Source organism: Rhipicephalus microplus, chromosome 3 (genome assembly GCF_043290135.1).
Source record: "Rhipicephalus microplus isolate Deutch F79 chromosome 3, USDA_Rmic, whole genome shotgun sequence".
Lineage (NCBI taxonomy): Eukaryota > Metazoa > Arthropoda > Arachnida > Ixodida > Ixodidae > Rhipicephalus > Rhipicephalus microplus.
In genome coordinates this window covers 8,098,441-8,117,740 of record NC_134702.1, presented here as the reverse complement: position 1 = coordinate 8,117,740, position 19,300 = coordinate 8,098,441, and the positions used below count along the sequence as shown (strand labels likewise).

General features: G+C 48.2%; 1 protein-coding gene across 5 annotated transcripts in view; it reads right to left on the bottom strand.

The window, feature by feature from the left end:
• LOC119183235 (transducin-like enhancer protein 4) overlaps positions 1-17,109 on the bottom strand; it is a 63,478-nt gene extending 46,369 nt beyond the window's left edge. For 4 of the 5 annotated variants that reach the window (XM_075888815.1, XM_075888818.1, XM_075888816.1 and 1 more), the window contains exon 1: positions 16,697-17,109. In XM_075888815.1, the coding sequence (XP_075744930.1) occupies positions 16,697-16,717 (21 nt within the window). In that variant the 5' untranslated portion in view covers positions 16,718-17,109. The remainder of the gene's footprint in view (positions 1-16,696) is intronic. The other variant, XM_075888817.1, reaches the window with a different exon arrangement.
• Between the last annotated feature and the right edge of the window lie 2,191 nt (positions 17,110-19,300).

Sequence of the window (19,300 nt, the reverse complement as noted above, 5' to 3'; positions counted from 1 at the left end):
TTCAAAACTTTCTAATCCGACGTTTTGCAAACCGATCTACAACTTTCTCATTGAAATTTTTCACCCATCTTCGTTTTTTCAAAAGTAATTTAATTAAACAGATCTAATTAAACAATATTTTAGAACACGCGAAAAAGTTTGACAAACTCCATGGACCGGTCAGCAACAATTGGTCGCGTCGTAATTGCATGCGTCGGCATATTTTCAAACTGTGTTTAAAGTTAGCTGGGAGGAAGTAACGCTGGTCCCGGTAGAATAAAGAAAAATAGAGCCCGACGCACGTTGGTTTTGCACGGTATATTTGCTGACTGACTGGTCAGCAAATATACCGTGCAATATACCGATTGCTTTGACAAAGGCTGGTGGACCAGCCTTTGTCAAAGTAACAAGTACATGTCAACGCGTTTGCTTATAAATACGATTCACATGGTAAAATACAGATCGGCGACGTATATCAGCGACTAGACAATTCATAGCGTGAAGTGTTCATGACGGTACAGTTAGATATTATGGAAAAAAACATAAATATATATACAGAAATGTAGAACACTAAAAAACAGAAATCACTTCTACGCGCACACAGCATAACTCTGTAAGAACCGGAGATAGATAATGATAAAACTACAATGAAAGCATGAATATCAAAACACTACGTGATATCACTCAGATTATGCGTCACATACACAGCTCAGTCATTGTGATATGAATAAGATGAGTAGTCGATACTTTTAGTGCACGTGCGCGTTCAAATACAGTCTTGCATCCACATTCGTGATAGCGGCGGCGCTTAAAAGTAACTCTAAACCTTGGATACACAAATATACACAATAACAGAAGCATTAGAGACGGTATCCAACAAGCTCAACCAATGACGCTACTGGCCGTGGGTTAAGGCTGATAATGCTTGGTGGGCACGCTAGAAAGCGTGCCTGTACTTTCGTTTATGCCTGATGACACCGTATTGAATTTGTAGATGAGGTATGATTCGCGGATTTCCCGATCGTCGTGAGAATGAAAGCCCGATTCAGGTATAGTGACCCTAATTTTTTCGAAAGAGTGCCCTGGTAAGCGAATATGTTTTGAGAGCGGGAGGTTAGGTAGCGTATGCGATCTATGGTTGTTGAAGTGTATTCGGAACGATGTTTCTGTATGGCCAATATACTGTTCTTGGAAGACGGCGCACAAGAGCATGTATAACGTTAGAGCTATCGCAATTGAAGGAGCCGCGAATTTTAGGGGTGAAGTTTGACGACGTACTAACGGCTTCCTGGGTGGTTTGCATATGTATGCAAACCTTGCAGCGTGATTTGTTGCAAGGTGCACAACCAGATGTTGTGGGTTCGTTTAATTTTGACGATCAACTTGGAGCATCGCTCTACGTCACCGTCATCCCCGTTTTTGAAGAGGTCGCAAATACTCTCCCTTGATCAAAACCAGTGACGTCACGGTGACGGGACGGGGCGTTTGACGGCTGTGGGAACGAGCCCTATAAGTTTCCATCGCCGGCGCGGGGACGGAGCCCCACTCCGCATTGCACCAGGGCCGGTTCCCCCTCGGCGCACCTGACGAACAGAAGAGATCACAAGAGAACGCGGGGATAGAACGACTGGGTGTTTGCATGGTCATGGAGAAAGGGATTTGTACAAAAATTTGCTGCGCTCGGCCTTGCAACTACCGCCGTCTGTCCGTATTCTCTACGTTTTTTTTTTTTTTTGATGTCACATAACGCCACGGGTCGTTTGACGGCTGTGAGAACGAGCACTTAGTTTGTCACGTGACACACGGTCCAAAACTTTCGAGACGTCTAAAAAATCACAGCAAATCCACGGAGTGAATGATGATTGGTGGGGCGAAGCGTTCATCAGTCCGTCCGTGCTTCCGTCCGTCCATGCGTCCGTCTGTGCGTCCGTCCATGTGCTCGTCCATCCGGGTGACCATCGGTACGCCCGTCCGTCCATGAGTTCGTTCTTCCCTCTGTCCATTCGTTCGTCTGTTTGTCCATCCGTCCGTGCGTCTGTTCGTGCGGCTGTCCCTCTGTCAGCCTGCGCGACCGTCCGTTCATCTGTATGTCCGTCCGTCCATCCATCCGTCTATATAGTGAACACTCCAAGTACAGCCATTTCACATGTTTTCATCGTGTATTCATCATATACAAGTGCCACCGTCCAGCGGACACTCTAAGGACCACTCTTTCGGGTATGTGCCACCGGTGGTTACGTACTACAACCAGGGACACACAAGCCACGCAATAAGGAGCTTCGCCGCTAAAAAAGTAAGATCGATTTGATTCTGTTGGTCGACACTTAGTGATACATCGTGTACAAGTTCAAGTAGTTGCGTGACTGTGGAGACACATTTTCGAAATCCATTCCTTAATTATTTATGGAACTAGCATACGCATCGATGAATGCTCGTTTTACTAACAGGAACGTAAAAAAAAACAGCAATTTACGAAGCCAGTTTAGATAAGGTGTTATTACGGCGCTTAGTAATTACTTTTACTACCCTCTTCTGCAAATAAACGTATTGGCATGCTTGTGTGGCTTTGTGTGGCATGGACATATACTGCAAACGAAAAATGACGACGCTACGCTGACGATAGAGCCCATTAAAAAGTTCTTGCACATATGCGACCTTCAACATGCCCCAGACGGCGAGGTATTGAAACACGTAGGCGTATACTAGTTCACACGGCCAGGCATCCTGACTAATTGGAGCTTAGCAGCCACTCTGCACATGAAACGTAAATACCTGCGCTGACTTGTTTATGCTATTTTGTAAGCACGAACTGTAACGGATGTCGTTTTTGTTCTTTGTTATGCGGAGGCGGATCAACGGGTATACAACAGGTGTTTCTTCGTACACGGACATTTTTTTTTTTTAGACCGTATAGTGTCTATAGGATTCTGCTATTTTTGCAAGCACAGTGACCTTTTCACAGGCGGCTCTTCGGGCACCGCCATAATCTACTCTGGGCTGCGCTGAATCGGCATGGCCCCTCAGAAGTGCATTGCCAGAGCTGTGACATGATCCTTTGTACTACAGCGCATGACGGCGTTGTTCTCTCTCCAGTAGAGAGATGAACTTCAGTAGCAACGAAATATTAACGATAATTTTCCCAAGATACGCTCATAAAGTTTTGCCAGATAATTTCACTGCGCATTTCTTAACCAAGGACGATGGCCGAACAACCGTTCGAGGAAGTAGCTTAAGCCCTGTCATCGCAACAATACGTTTCCACCTTTGGCTGAAACTGCCAAATACAATTTTTATTTAAATAATTCTTATGGTGGTTTTGGAACGTTAAACCCCCATATCAATCAAGCAATCAATCAAAATAATTCTTACTTTATTCCAATGTGCACAAGTTATGTGCTCCAAGGCTACCAGCAAAATCGATACGGTGTAGCAGAGGCGTAAGCCGAATTTTTTTTTTTTTTTTTGAGGGGGGGGAGGCACGGGCCCCATGTGGCACTGCACTTGGCTACGCCACTGCAATGTAGCAAGCGCTCACTCAGTGCGCACATTAACCATTATATACAGTTCGCATCTATACAGACTCGTTAAGTATATCGCCGTTCTTCCTTATGCGCGAAAAAGAAAGCGCCGAGCACCCCTCCCAGCACATCACGGCTTCAGTCAGTGCAAATATGCAAGGCAAACAGCACGGGGTGTGAGTAACGGAGGCCTGTCCTCTTCAGCGAAAGAACAAACAGTGCGCAAAGGAACCCGCGCTTCGACAAAACAGCTCGGCGAAGAGGACCGGCCCGTGTGCGTACAGCTGAGTGTACACGCCATGGGGGCTCAGCAGTTGCCTTTACCGACGTGTATGTACACACCGCGGAGGCTCAGGTGGGCCAGTGGCGGGGCACACACGACGAGGGCACCGACACCTTGACGCGACCTATGCGTATATGTGCTCGCTGCTCACAACAGCCGCACGCGTGCTACACGAAGTATAAAAAAAAACGCAAACGAACACGGGAGGGGAACACAGAGGGAAAAAAAATGCGGGCGAGTGCAAGGGTAGTTGAAATAGAGAAGCATGAACCTAAACTGGCTTAATGTGAAGCAGCTTACTTAAACATAAAAGGATGAAAAAAAAAAGTATTTGTACGTTCAGGAACGAAACACCAAAAAGGCGATACATTGCCCAACGAAACCGTGCGCGAAGCGTTGAAGCTTTCGGGATTATGAAAAAAAAACATGCGCCCACACGTGCTCTGCCGAATGATAAAGCGAATGCCAAGGGCGTATATCCGGGAATTATCTCTTTCGGGGTAGTTAGGAGGGGGGGTCGGCTACCCCTCCCCCCTAGGTAGCTTATAAGCGCTGCATCCTTTCAGCCTTTTTTCCCCCAGGGTATGTATACGTACACATGGCATCAATATTGTGGCATCAACATGGCGTGGGTAGCAATATATCAGTATGAAATTCTGCGCTCAAGCTGCCTTTCTATGTTTTGGAAAAAATTTGTGGTTACCACTGGCGAGTGCTTATATTTGTGCATCCCAGAGAAATCCAACAAACATTCAATAAGACAATTAATTCATCCTTATTTATTTATGTATATCTATTTATTTATTTATAAGCGAGTGCCATTTACATGCAACTTGTTCGTCTGGCTCAAAACCCATTCGCGAGGTAAAAAAAAAAGAAGAAAAAAGCAGCGTCTATTATTTTAATGTCTAGCACGGCGTTTACAGAGCAACGCTCCGGAGCGATATACTCATCTAAATTCTGCACACACACGACAGTGTACTTTTACTCGCTAATTATTATACGCTGCCTCAAGTTCATTGATCGACCGCCCATTGCCACGTTGAATGTTAACCGGAAGTTTCCTCACAATTACATTATGCCGTTTGCGCTCTCAGGTTGACTGTTCTGCCCGACATACCACCATGCGCTGTCAAAAGCGAGACATGTTCTTTTGAATAACGGCCTCCAGCACAACTCGAGTCGCGCATAAGTGCACTTTCCTGACCTAAGCCTCGGCTTGCAGCCGAGCAGCTGGTCGGCTTGACTGCCCCGCTCACCTGTCTGTCATTGTTCACTTGAACAAACACTGCTAGGCACCTTTTTTTTTTCTTTATATATACCGGCATTCGTACAAAAGGTCGGGCATTTCAACCTCGTAGAATGAACCTTTCATGCCCATGTTCACTGTTTCTTTCGTCTTGTTCGGCTCTTTTGTTTTTATTATTATCATCATTCCCTCCAATTCTAAACGGTATGCAGTAGCCTACTAACACATGTAGCAATCTCAAAAATATTTCCCTGAATAACCTTATAACCTCTGCATGAAGCAAGAGCGACTTTGATTCAAGGCGCCTTCTAATGCAATCTTCGAAAATAAGCGTGACAATGAGCCCGCCGCCAGAGTGATGCATCAGCGAGTTATACGTCTCTCTTGAACGGAGTGTCGCACGAATAGCGAGCGCCTTGTAGAATCGTCAATGCATTGTAGGAGCACAATAGGGTGCCTTCTCGATCGAAAGAGGCTTCGCAGTGTGTTCCTGTGTACCATTAACAAAATACGGCTGCTGACCCGCAGGTCGCGGTATCAAATCCCGGCTGCAGCGGCTGCATCTTCGCTGGAGGCGGAAATGCTGTAGACTCGTGTGCTTAGATATGGGAGCACGTTAAAGAATCCCAGGTGGTCGGAATTTGTGGAGCTTTTGGGACGTTAAACCTTACATATCAACCATCAATTCATTCACACAATACCCGCTGCCATCCACCCCAACTATAGTGCCTAAGAATATCCTCCCAACTATAAGATCGCAAACTTTCGCAACCCGACGCACCACGTTCCAATCTAAAATCTCGACCGTGCATACGCTCGCTCTTTTTTTTTTACAAAGGGCACACGTTTTCCAGAGACGCACGCGCAGCAACAGACGCCGAATCGTACGACCGCATTAATTGGCGGCAGAAAGTGACCAACCTACATGGAAACACAGACGACGATCGATCACGGTGGCAAGCGTTAAGGACGAAAGAGAAAGAGAGAGACATCAAAAGGGCGAAGAGGGGGTAAACGTCCTGACGCGTATAGCGCATACGCGACAGCTGTACGCACAGTTTGAAGGCAGACGTGGCACTGGCGGTTTAAACAAAGAAATAGAAAAAAAGAAAAACTGAAAACACCGTCGTGCCGTGCACTCGGCTGTCATGCACGGCGCGTCCTCTTTGTCCTAAACGATTGCATCGAGGGCATGTCGTCTGTGTAATGGAGGTCGGTTGTATGCAGCGCCGCGTCGCCTTCTAAAACTGCTCTCTATAGTACGTGGCGGTTCGGTGCTCTCGCTCAGCGCGCACGCCTGAGCATCGCTCGTGCCCGCTGGTTTCTTTTCCGTTCAAACTTTGTCTCTATACCGTGCCTTACCGGCGTAATAGCGATGAAGACTCCCCCCATACGACTGCAGTATTTCTTTATAGAATAACGAAGGAAACAGTAGATGGAGGAAAGACAGGGACGTAAACCAGTTTATAATAAAGGGCAAACTACCCTGCCTACGGGAGAGGGATGGAGAGTCACCCAGAATAATGAAAACGAAGGCGTTATTTTATTATTATTATTATTATTATTATTATTATTATTATTATTATTATTATTATTATTATTATTATTATTATTATTATTATTATTATTATTATTATTATTATTATTATTATTATTATTTTGAGGACAACAAACTTGCATAAGCGGCTGTGTACACTGTTCAATGCCCCACATGACTGGCGGACTGTGACATGTTTTCTCTCTCTTTGTTCATGCATATGAAAAGATAGACGACATTTGACAGGCGCCAGTGCAAGAGAACGGTACTATAAGCCAGCTGTAATGGTTGTCGGATATAGCGAGCAGCTGTTTCCCTGAAAATCGGAAGATGCAGCAAATTAGGGGACACACTGGTGCGCACATATACAGCGTGAACTATCAGGAAAATAAAAAAAAAAGTGTCGCGAAGCTGCAGGGCAACCTGGGCGATCCCTCGCCGCTTTCCTGAAATATCGTAGCGATCACCATCGATCGCAGGAATGCGAAGGGAAAAGGGGAACGGCAGCAAACCTTGTAATGTTTAGTTATTATCAGGGCTAAAATTCTTAGATGCCCCATCAAACGCGATACTGAAGCGCCGGCGTCGGGTGCCCTCAACACAACGGATGCAATCAACACCCCGAGATGACGTCACATATCGGCAAAATCTGTGACGTTATCGCATCCCTTCGTCACTCGGTTGAAGGTGCACCAACCACGGAGAAAGCGCAAAACCACGTTACAGGTGCAGAAGGCTTTCGTATAGCGTGGGAGGGGTAGGATCAATACCGAGAAGAAGGCTTTCGTCTTGGAGGCGAGGGGCCTTGTGTGTTCGTCGCTGACGTGCAGAGCTCAGTTGCACATGCTGATATTTCTACAGCGGCGGTTCGACACTTCGCCGGGTTGAGAATTGGTGTAAAAGAAAAAAGCATGACGGTGACCTAAAACGGATATGGTTATATGTCGAACACGATATGGCCTCGTTGAAAAGATTAAGCACTGCACAAGGCTTCTATGAGTAAAAACTGAGAAGGTCTAAATGTATAAGCTCTACCTTACGATATACAGGCGAAAAAAAAAAAAAAGAAACGAAGAGCCCTTCGACTGTTTCTTGTGCATTTCTTTTCGGGCCCTCTCCCCCACCATCATGTCTATCATTGGCTCGAAAGAAAAAAAAAAGTCTGCGCTGCGCCGAATCCTGACTACGGTCTTGTATCGCAATGCACGTGGCAGCTGCTTTTTCGTCGAAGTTTATTGTATTCGTTTCTTTCTTTCGCCCCCCCCCCTTTTTTTTAACAGTCCAACCATTGCTTAATGTCCATCGTAGTCACCGATAGGCTGTTCAAGCGACCTCCGTGCGTGAGAAGCCTTCGCTAATTCGTTCAACTTACATTTGAGGGCACCCAAAGCGCCGCGCGTTAGGCGGCAATGACGTGGTATTTTTTTTTTAATTTCGCGCACTTTAAACAAACCCTGGAAAAAATTAACCAGCGTTGTTACCTCACCGTAACTTGAAAACTTTTTGTTATTTCTAGCTAAGAACTTACAATTTATTATACAATTATACAAAGTACAGTAATCAAAGTACAGTAGACACAAGTAAGGGACAGGGTTGGCAAAAAGGCAAATTAATGCCTGACAAGGTGCCGGAACCCGTCCCAGACTATAAAGCGCAAAAAAAAGCAGTAATGTACACATAATTTAAATGTTTTAACAAAGAAGCAGTCGCATTTACAAATTTTTTATAAGAACTTATAAAAAAAAAACAAGTCTCGTGTTGCAAATTTTTCTCTGGAATCGGCATTTAAAAAGTTCATTAAGCAATCCTAATTAATCACCGTGCTTGGCGAATAAAAAAATATTCTGACGTGCTACATACAGCTAATAACAATACTGCGCTAGCTGGAGACGCGTAGCACTCATTTTTAAAAATTTTTATTGTTTGGTGCTTTTTAGCTGAAACACCCAGCATATAGGGTATGCTGGACGGTTTCGAGCACTGTGACGGGGTGGTGGGAGGGCGCTCGCCCCGCCGCGGTGGTCTAGTGGCTAAGGCACTCGGCTGCTGACTCGCAGGTCGCGGGATCGAATCACGGCTGCGGCGGCTGCATTTCCGATGGAGGCGGAAATGTTGTAGGCCCGTGTGCTCAGATTTGGGTGCACGTTAAAGAACCCCAGGTGGTCTAAATTTCCGGAGCCCTCCACTACGGCGTCTCTCATAATCATAGAGTGGTTTTGGGACGTTAAACCCCACATATCAATCGGGAGGGCGCTCTAACTTACGGTTCACGGACGACACAAAGAAAACCGGGTAGCCACTTCCCGACAGGTCACGGCGCACACGTTCAATGTCAGAGGATCGGTCACGAGAATTGGTCGAAATTCTGTGGGCACGCAGTATTAAGGACGACACGACGGACCTCTTGTGCGTTGCAGGGGGTACCGAATCGAAGTGCAAATATCGGCGTGTCTATTCTGTAAAGACAGCAAAAGAAAGAGCTACTACACCACCGCGTTTCACCAGAACATCGATAAAAGGCAACTGTCCGTTCTTTTCCTCTGCAATGGTAAACTGGAGGGGCTCTTCAATGGAATTTAGGCATCGCGTGAATGGCTCCAAATCTTGGTGATACAAAAACAGCCATCAACGTAACGAAGGAAAATCTTCAGGGCAGGAGTGAACGATGAGAGTGCCCGGCGTTCCACAGATTGCATCGTAACATCGAAAGTGTCTGCACTGCCAGCCCAAATTGCGAGGCGAAAATAAAATAAGAGATCACACCGTCTGCTCCCGCGAAATTGCATGAAATTAAGTCCCACGCTCCTAAACGCTGCCTAAACTTGTAATGTGGTTATGTGTGGATAAGGAAAACGGGAAGAAAGAATGCGTATTAACCACCCTTATGTTATAACGTTCAAAAAAGGTTGCCCGTGTAGACCGCGCAGAAACCGCATAATCCCGCAGGCGTCCATACACCGCGCACACAAATGGCGTGGCCTCCAGGATAGGGCAGCGGCGCTCTGCCGCCGTTGTACTCAGTATGGGTACGGCGGTAAGTTTTGAGTCGCCCATCTCCTATAGCAGGCAAACATTTGTATTTACTGGGCCAGAACAATGGTTGGATCATGGCTACATAGTCCCCCCCACAGCCCCCCAAGAGTGTAGTTTCGGGTTGCACATCGGCTGCAGGATACTACCATATGTATACCGCTTTGATACAACGCATTTGAATCGATTTCGAGTTTTCTGATATCACGTTTTCTCTTATTTTTAACCTAGAGACAACTTTTACTGTTGAAGTTTTCCAGTTTTCATCAATCTTTATTTCAATCGACAATAAATAATTATTTCCTTAACGAATTATTGTTATTAATTACTATTATTATTAAACTGCGCAGCGCCCGGCTGAAACAGAAGCAGCCTAAAAACGGATGATGACGATGAATCAACATTTATTGAGCTCAACATTGTTGGTAGTGCGCTGAGGCACCACACGGGTCGGTTCCCTAGTTGAGGTACCCGAGTGTATCCAGCAACCTCCTGGCCCCTGCAGTCCGTCAGTGCACGCTGAGTCGGTAGGGCGGGGCTCTATAACAAGGTCTCCCATCGCTCAAGGGGTTGGAAATTCGGGATGTCGGGAGGAAGGGACGGTGGGGGGTTCTTAAGTTCTGTGCACTCCGACAAGATGTGTGGCAGAATGCCACTTTCTATTTTACAAAACGGACAGAGCATGTCGTGTTCCGCAGGGTATACAGCGGTTCAGCAGTACGGGATGCGCAAGCGATCCCGCCTGTGCTCGACGCAATGTCGTCTGTTGTTTCCTGGTCAGGTCGGGGTGCGGTTCTGGTAGTCTGCACCTTTCCTCTCGGTACATCTGGGTAATGTCTCGAAACCTGGCAACCGGGTGTGGTAGCTCTTCCGACTCATGCTCGGCCCGGAGAATCCATTATATCGTTAGATCCGGTGCCCGTGTGCCAATACAAGCGTGCCAGAAACTAGAGCGGCCACGTGATACAATTAAGCCTCCTCCTCGACTTGCTCGACGGCAACGGCTTCCTTTCATTACTCAATTTACGAGCCGTAGACTTACAAAGAAAGCCGGCGAAGGGGGACCCGAGGGGCAAGGAGAGAGAGAGAGAGAGAGAGAGAGAGAGAGAGAGAGAGAGAGAGAGAGAGAGAGAAAAAGAGCGAGCATCCATACTTGAGAACAAGTTGGCGACTGTCTCATTACATTACGTAACAGAGCATTGCAATCGAAGAGAGGGTAAGTTCTTAGCCGCTGTGGCCTATATAGCAGCAAGCACACATAAACAGCATCCTGTTGCCACATCGAAATCGTGATTATCCGAACGATTGACGATAGGTTTTTGCTCACCACACTTTGCTCTTAAAAGTCAGCATCAAATTTCCTGTCGGTCGCGATAACCCCCACTTCTTTCTTTCTTTTTTTTTTTTTGCTGTATACGGTTCACTTACAATTTTCGCAATGAGCGTAAAGAAAAGTGCTGTTAAGTGACATTTCCGGCCCATCTCAGGAGCGCTGCGTCCGGTCAAAGTTTAATCCCCATACTCGTGTTCCACGGCGCCTTCTGGCAGCGAAAAAATAAAACTAAAAGACCGGCTGAAGCACAGGTATATAGTGTGACTTTTCTAAGTGCGGCAAGGTTGACAGCTGGGCTGGTTGGTCCATGTTATTTAAAGCAGCGCAACCGACAGGACGAAGAAGTGGACACAACGAACATAATGCCCACTTCTTCATCATGTCGTTCGCGCTGCTTGAAAGAGACAGATAAACAGTGAATTGCTTTAGATTGACTAACTGCACCCTGAGGGCTCTAATGTCCAAAGTTTCACTGTCATAAGTTCTCTATGAGCTAACAAAATAAAGGTGGAAGTTTCATCTTTAAATCTCGCGCCGTAATTTCCGCCATGACGTAAGAAATTCCGCAACGTATTTCGCGACATTGGCTCAATGAAATTTTCTGAAACTTCGTATGCTAAGTCTATGTGACACTCACAAACTACAATGTACTTCAATTTTATCGATTAGAAGCTACGTAGGACCCAGTAGACGCGTTCAAACATTTATGACGTCATTGTGTTTGGTGCGGGAATTTCAAGGTGGCGTCTCCCCCGCAGTTTGTTTTCGCGCCTTTCCTCGCTTACCAAGTGTCGTGTCGCGGTAGGAGCGGTGTTTTCGGAATTGTGAAATCTACTTTAATCGAAAAAAAAAAAGCGTTTTGCTCTTTAGTGTCTGCGAAAACAAAGCTTTCGAGCCTGCGACCATAAACTGCGGCCGCAAAAACAATAAAGAAGAACAGGGAAAGATGCACACAAAACGCGAGAGCACATGCAAAAGAGAGCAATAAGGTGAAAAAAGCCGGGCATCTCGTTAGCACTGCTGTGTGTTTCAAAAACCACTGGCATTGTCAGCAATGGAGGTATAAATATGGAAGCTGCCGCATGAACAAATCGCACGATAGCCATCAATGGGAAATGTCAAATGTCATCTTCTTCCATAAAACAAACAATGCAATGATGAAACTTGCCATATCAGAACAGCTACTTATCTCGACAACACTTGCTGTTGGGCTAGTTGGTTACTCGTCATATTGTAAGGTATTTAGCGCAACGGTTGACTCTCGCAAACACTCACACAAACATTCATACATCCACCCGAGTAACAGCGCACACTAGCAACAGTTCATTTCTCCTAAATGACCTTCTTATATAGGTACAGAAAAATGGGCAATGACAATAGTGAACAGAGCATGTGGAAGCTTGTGAAAACAGTGAAAATGAGTTCCTCTGCCTGGAAACGCGGTGAAGCTTTCACTCTTCACAAACACGCGCGTCCCGTATACATGCTTCACAATGCAACATGAAATATTGCAGTGATGCGTGGTACAAGCGTCCATTGCCAACGGGCGTCAACATATGTGATTATCATAATGACTCCGTGGTTGAAAGCTGGTACCCCACTACGAAAGGCACTGCACCTGTTCCCTTAAGGCCACGTAGTGGTTGCATAGCAAAATCGAAAAGCGGCAAGGCTGTCTTGAGTCAAGCACGAGCCAAGTAACATCTCTGTATTCTCTGTGTTTGAAGAAAGCCACGTTCTAAAGAAAGCCCGCGAAACGTGAAAAGAAGCCGTGTGACGGACCGCGAGCGCACTGCTATAGTGCCGCTATATAGGCTTTCTTTACAACGCGGGAAAAATAATAGCGCTAGACGTATCGCACAGGAAACAATTTTATCGGTGGTTTCTGAAAGTGGTCTACATCTCAGTGTTCGTATATTGGATTTCCAGCCCGCAATTAAAAAGTAATTACGAATTATTAATTAATTAGTATGGGGAGAAATAACAAAAACCGCCTGAGTACCTATCGCTAGTGCGAGTGGTACGCGTTAGGTTCAATTCGCCACTATAAAAGTGTCTTTTATTTTCAAATTCTTGGCTCAAGTTATGTGGGACACCCTGTATATGCTATACGGCTAGTCATTTCACGCGGATTGTGGAAAATGTATCAGAACAGTTTCAAACGTCGTTTCTCCAAGTTACAAATAGCGCGACCTTCGAGACATCTCTTGGTGTTTTGAAAATGCCTTCCTTGCTCTAACAAAACATTTTTAATATTGCTCTCCGAGTAATGAGCGCGATGGCCTCTGGCATTTATACGGAACGCTATACAATGGCACATGAAGATGTCTGGTACGATGCTCGGCTGCAGACCGTCCGATCGAATTCAGGCTGCGGCGGCCGCATTTCGATGGGGCGACTTGCTGAAGGCCTAATTTAGGTGCACGTTAGAGAACCCCGAGCAGTCGAACCGTTCGCATACCTCCACTACGGCGACCTTCATCGTGATTCTGGAACGCAAAATCCCACCAATTATTACTATATCAAAATGTCTACATGTGTACCACAATGCTGTAGTGTAAACACCATTTACATTACTGCGCCAGTCTTCAAGTAATAGACGAGTCTGTTTTTTTTTTTTTTTAGCAACACCAGCGCGCGAACTTTTCATGATAACAAAGTGTGCCCTCCAAAATATGGGCGAGCGAGAAATATCGAAAAGAGAATAATAAGACAGACCAATAATTATCGCGCTAATGTGTTATTGCTTCTGCCTATTATCTTGTTCTCACGACGCCGATGCTCACGCGTTAGCGCGAGAATTATTGTAGGCATTTCACGTCAAGAAGAGGGGCACGGATTGCATTAGTGATACGTCTAGTTCACTTTACCAAAATGAGCCTCACCTTGTTGACACGAGAGTGCGACCAGGGTTTACCGATTTAGATGCACGCATGCGCAGAGAGTTGTACTCTGGCGCCTTGTTCCTTCGAATAAACAGTTGAAGTTTAGCGCCCGACCTTTCTGCTCCCTCCTACTTCATTGTGTTTTCCAAGTTTGTGCCACTATATATGCAACCCATCGGGCATCTATAGCATTGCGCATCCGTCAAGATGCGGCCGCCGCGGTTGGAATTCGCTCCTGCGACCTTCGCGACATCTGTCGAGCACCGTAGTCACTGGACTCATTGGCGGGCTATTCAATACCATAACAGAGACCTTGCTTCCTGACAAGCACGACTGGACGCAACATCTCGATGCATTTTGCGGCATGTTGAATAATAGCTGGCTAAGAGAGAAAAGAAATAGTCTTTGAAGGGCATAACAGTGCCATCACGGGTGGGGACGACAAAGAGAAGGATGATCCGGGGAATCGGGGGGAGGGGGGGGTGCGGCAGCTACAAGCCCCTTTCTCACCCACTCCCCTGTAATGTTCTATATTCCACAAGAATAATCCCACAAAAGTACCAGACACGCACAACCGCAGTTTTTGCAAAAATAGACCAGGGTGAAAGGGCGGTCGTAGCTATCGAGCCTTCTAAATCATTCAAAGAAAATCGGGGCACGCGCGCGCAACCTTTAATTCTCGCACACTCCGGCGACGGAAAACGCGTTCTGCCGCACGACACGGAATCGAACCGCGCCGCAGAATCGAACTCGACGCGAAAAGAGGGAAAGGCGAGCCCGCAGAATAACAGGCGGGAGACGCGAATAGTCGATTGCGCTCTACGGAAGCAGGTGGAAGAATAAAGGTGCGCGGAGGGGCGCAGCCAATCGATTCTTCTCGCCCCTGCTCTGCTCGGAATGAGCTGGCGACAAGATGAAGAACGCCCGCCGCCGCGGATCGGTGTGGCCGGGAGGGAAATTTGCATTCCGCGCGAGTCGCGCCTTGGCACGGCGCCGCACGCCTCCGAGATATACGACCGAAGGCGGCGACTAGCATAAAAACGCCGTTTCGAAACTCGGCTATTGACACCGCGTTCGAAATGGCGCTCTACAAAACGTCGGTGGACGTAATCCAACAGACGCCTCCTAAAACTCGCGCGTCTCCCCCAAGTGGCGACTGAGCATTTCTTGTCGGTAAAAGAAAAAAACAATCTTATAGGGTGTCTAAGACGAATTTCGAAGCAACGCGGCTAGAATAAAAACTGCCATGCGCTGCGGTTACCTCGCGTGTGCCAACAATCGGAACCACAGATCACAAATGAGGCGTTTGAGCTCAGAGGGATAGTGAAGCTCAGAGAGTCAGCATTTTTCATATGCCACAAGTTAGTTTTAAAATAGCTTTTTTTCTAATAGCACGATAGAAGTTGGTACGTTTATGTATATCATACAGGGGCAAGTATATCCCACAGGGGCCTGGTGATTTCGCGGGCAATCACTCCATAAATTTTGTTCATCTTTATCACTTCTGGATTTTGGTGCTTGTTACATATGCGGTAAGAAAAAAAAACGTAAAAAGAGTAAAAGAAGCCCCGATCAGATTCTTTAGCCCATTTTGTACCTACTGCTACAAATTGTTGGGGTAAATATGAAAAATTTGCCGCCACCCCACCCTCCTCTCTAACGCAGAATATTTCAACGTGTCACAGTTATTATGTGTGCACATTGCTCGTCGAGTACGACGCAAACAAGCGTGCACCTGCTGCAGAACACGCTATGTCCAAGCCGAGCGCTCTCACAACGCTCGCCCCCTTTCAGGCTCACGATGGCGAGCGGCGCAAGAAACAGGAGAGGTGAGAACACGCGAGAGAGGGGCAAGAGCATCCGCCATGCGCAGCTTCCAATCAGTCCACACACAAACCAACTGCCGAGTATGTAGTATCGAAGCGCCGAGGGGTGCACATGAGCCGACTCGGTTTCCCGGACGAGGCGTTCCCCATCGCCCCCTACCGAACAGTGACAGAAGAGCGCGAGAGGTGGCGCCACGCTCGAAACCAACAGGGCGAGTCGGCTGCTGCCGCCTCACCGCACGCGGCGGCAACGGCAGCGCGGCTCATCCGAGCGTGACTAATGTCCGCCTCGGGGGTAGGCAGCAGCGCGCGGCTCGGTGGACAGCCTCGCTGAACTCCCCGCCAGAAAACAATAAACAAACCGCCACTCTCGCTGGGCTACCGCGGCGCTGTTATTTGAAATGCGGCAACACGCAAGCACAGCGCCTGACTACAATGATCAAGGAAGTGGGCCCTGGTAGTCAAAAAGCATAGCCAACTGTGTGCGCGCACTCTATTACGAACATCGATGTGGATCTTGCAGTAAAGCCCGTCCACTTTAGTTTGCGGGCGCCTCATTCGTCGATCTGCATTGCTCTATGTAGAATAGACAGAACACCATAACATTTCGGCGACGAGACTACCACAGAATTACTCACGTTAATCACACTTCTGAAACACGCAATTTTGTTTTAAAGACATGACGGCGCGTACCGCTGCGTGATATTTACTAGAAAAGGCTCTGCGCTCATTGATTAAGTCAATACATTGACCGCGGATTTCGCTGCCAGAGGTGGCGATCGGTGTGTGAACCCTACGTGATGTTCTTCGAGGGCGTGGTGGCGACCTTTTTTCGGCGGCGATTTACGGATTGACGTCGGTGGCGCCACGACGGGTAAAGTTAGCCGCGCGCGCTGAAGACGGCGGAAGCAGGGACATTATAGCCGAAGCTCGCCTTGCCGGCGGCGGCTTTCACGAGGGGGGGGGGGGGGGGGGGGGGGAGCGGGTCAGACTCAGAGGGGGGAGGGCGTTTTTAATGAGCGCCGCCGCTAAGAAGAGCAATTTGCGGCCACTCACCGGATGCCTATTGGGGAACATTGCGGATCGATGCAGCCGCCAAAGACGGCCGTCGGGGGGCGCCGCCTTCAGCTGGCTGTTGTCCACGCCGGCGCGGAAGACGCACCGGGCTCTTCAGGCGCCCGCCATGGAGTCAAAATCCCGCACGATCCAAGGTATCCGGCTTTATCGCGAGCACGGCACAACGCGACCCAGGTGTGGAGTCTCGCAAAACACAATACAAGGCAGCGACGCTGCGAGCAATGGCGGCGAGCAGCGACAGCAGCGGGCGAGCAGGCGCCTCAGCGGTCGACGAAAGAGCGCGCTGTTTCCTCGGTGGGCCGCGGTGTGGCGCAGCGGCGCAACAATCCACAAGCAGAGAAGCGCGATGGGGAGGAGGGTGTGACACCCTCCCGGCGGGGCTCAACCCGACGACCACCGGCAAATCGGAACACCAAATATGGCTCACAGTATGATTGCCCTTATCAACAAACATGACCGGTCGCCAGCGCCACTGTCTCCCCTGGCGGCCACCGAGAGCTCGCGGGGCGGGTTGTGGCAAGCACGTGGGGCGCCCGCCTCCGCGAAATGCGCGCCAATCGTCGCGCCGCTCGGCGCCTCCGCTGACAGCCGCGCGTCAGGAGCGCGTGACCGGCGCGCGGCGCCCCTGATCTGTAAATACAACCGCGAGAGATAACCGGCCCGAGCAGTTTTCCCCGCTGCAAGATTTCCGGCCCTTCGAACTTCGTCGTCTTTCGCTCCTGTCTGCCTCAAAAGAAGAAGCGTCGACCGCGCGCCGTTCTCCACTATAAACAAGAATGCGCCCTCCTCCTCCCCCACTGCGTCGCGTCTCCTCCTCCGCGCTCTGCCGCATGGGCTTAATTTAAATAAACTCTCCCGCGCTCCGCGAGCCTTGTAAACCCACTTAGGTGGTGATACATTGTGGTGGCACTGGGAGCGCACTAATTGCGCGCCGCCGCCGGCATAATGGAGAGTAATTGACGGACTAGGCGAGCGCGCACTCTTCATAACTCTCGCTTCGCCTCTGCGTCGTCTGGCGGCTTCGTTCACCAGCAGAGTGGTGACGTGTCCCACTCTCTGGTGATGCGCCGCCTCCGCGCGGTTCAGCGCGAAAGACAATTAGACAAGTTCTCGCCAAATTGCCTTTCTCTGAACACCGTCGCTGTTCACAACCCGCCTCTTTCGAGACACTCTGCAAGCTTGGGGAGGGTCGCGAACCACAACTTTTATACAATTAATGGTGTTTACTCGAGCAAGGCAGTAGGGCGTTGTACATGTCCCAATTGGAGAGTATCGAGCCCGACTACTGTCGCTTCACTACTCTTACGAATAGCGTAAGCGTAACGTGATTTCGACCTGGCATTTACCTGAACTTCAGATGCCAGGTCAAAAAAAAAAAAAATGCAGCAGCGGTGAGCACTGAACGTACGCCTTATAGTTATGCACTAAGCGTTGCCCTCGATCCATTAATTCAGTAATGCTAAACTGAAGTTCGCGATTTCATGCAGAGATTTTCACAGTAATTGTATCAAACCCCTTCCATATACCATTGGGCAGTGGTTCTCAAATGTGGGTCCACGAATTCATTTTGAGGTGTCCGTGAAACCCATCCTCGAAAACAAAACAAAGAGGCACACCACGTCAGCTCTTTCACCGCAACACAGCAGCTCCTTCTGAAATTTTGTATGCTTCACAGCATAACCTTTTTACATTGCGGCGGAGCTGACCTATCTTCCCTTTCTCCATCAGATAGTTTTTAAGGCTTTTGTTGTAGTTTTCTTACATTATATACTCATGTTCACGCTTTCATACTTTTCCTAGCCTTGTACATCTACATAGCAAACGTAGCTCGAAACAGGTTGAATGTGGCTGAAAACCACACAACTTGTGAGGCGCCGCTGGTAACGAATTGGCGTAGCACTTTGCCTCAGTGACCATTGCCAGGGAGGAATGAAGGCACCTATTTACTCTTAGCGTTGGCTTAATTTCTGAACGCCACCGCCCTTTCTTTCTCACTCCGATGGGTCCCTCGTCGCTCTCACCTGTACAAAAGAGGTCCTCAAACATCAATGGCTTAGAACCACTGCTGTATAGCATTGATCTGAGAGGAGACTGAAGCCAGTGGCGCATCCAGGGGGCGGCACACCGAACACGTGTCACCTCACCCCCCCCCCCCCCCCGACATTTTACAGCGAAAGCTGTTATGAGATCACAACTCGGGTCACGCGCAGTTGTCCGCTGCTACCGCCACCGCCGGTGTCCATAACCACATCGCGCGTAATTAGAAAAAAAAAATCACAGCATATGCACGGAGTGAATGACGATGAGTTGGGCGAAGCGTCCGTCAGCCTGTCCATGCTTCCGTCCATCCGCGCGTCCACCCATGCGTCCGTCCACCCATCAATCTGTCTTTTATACCCCTGTCACATGACCACCACAAAACTCCGTTGAACACCGTCAACGTAAATCTCCCCTAGGGGGTTCGACGGAGAAGGAGTTGTGGCAGTGTCACACAGCAATAACAAGGTTGTAACAGTTGCCGCGAGGGGGCTCAGCTGGCGCTGTTTGATTTTCGGAAAAGTATTCTAATTTCATCACTATTGA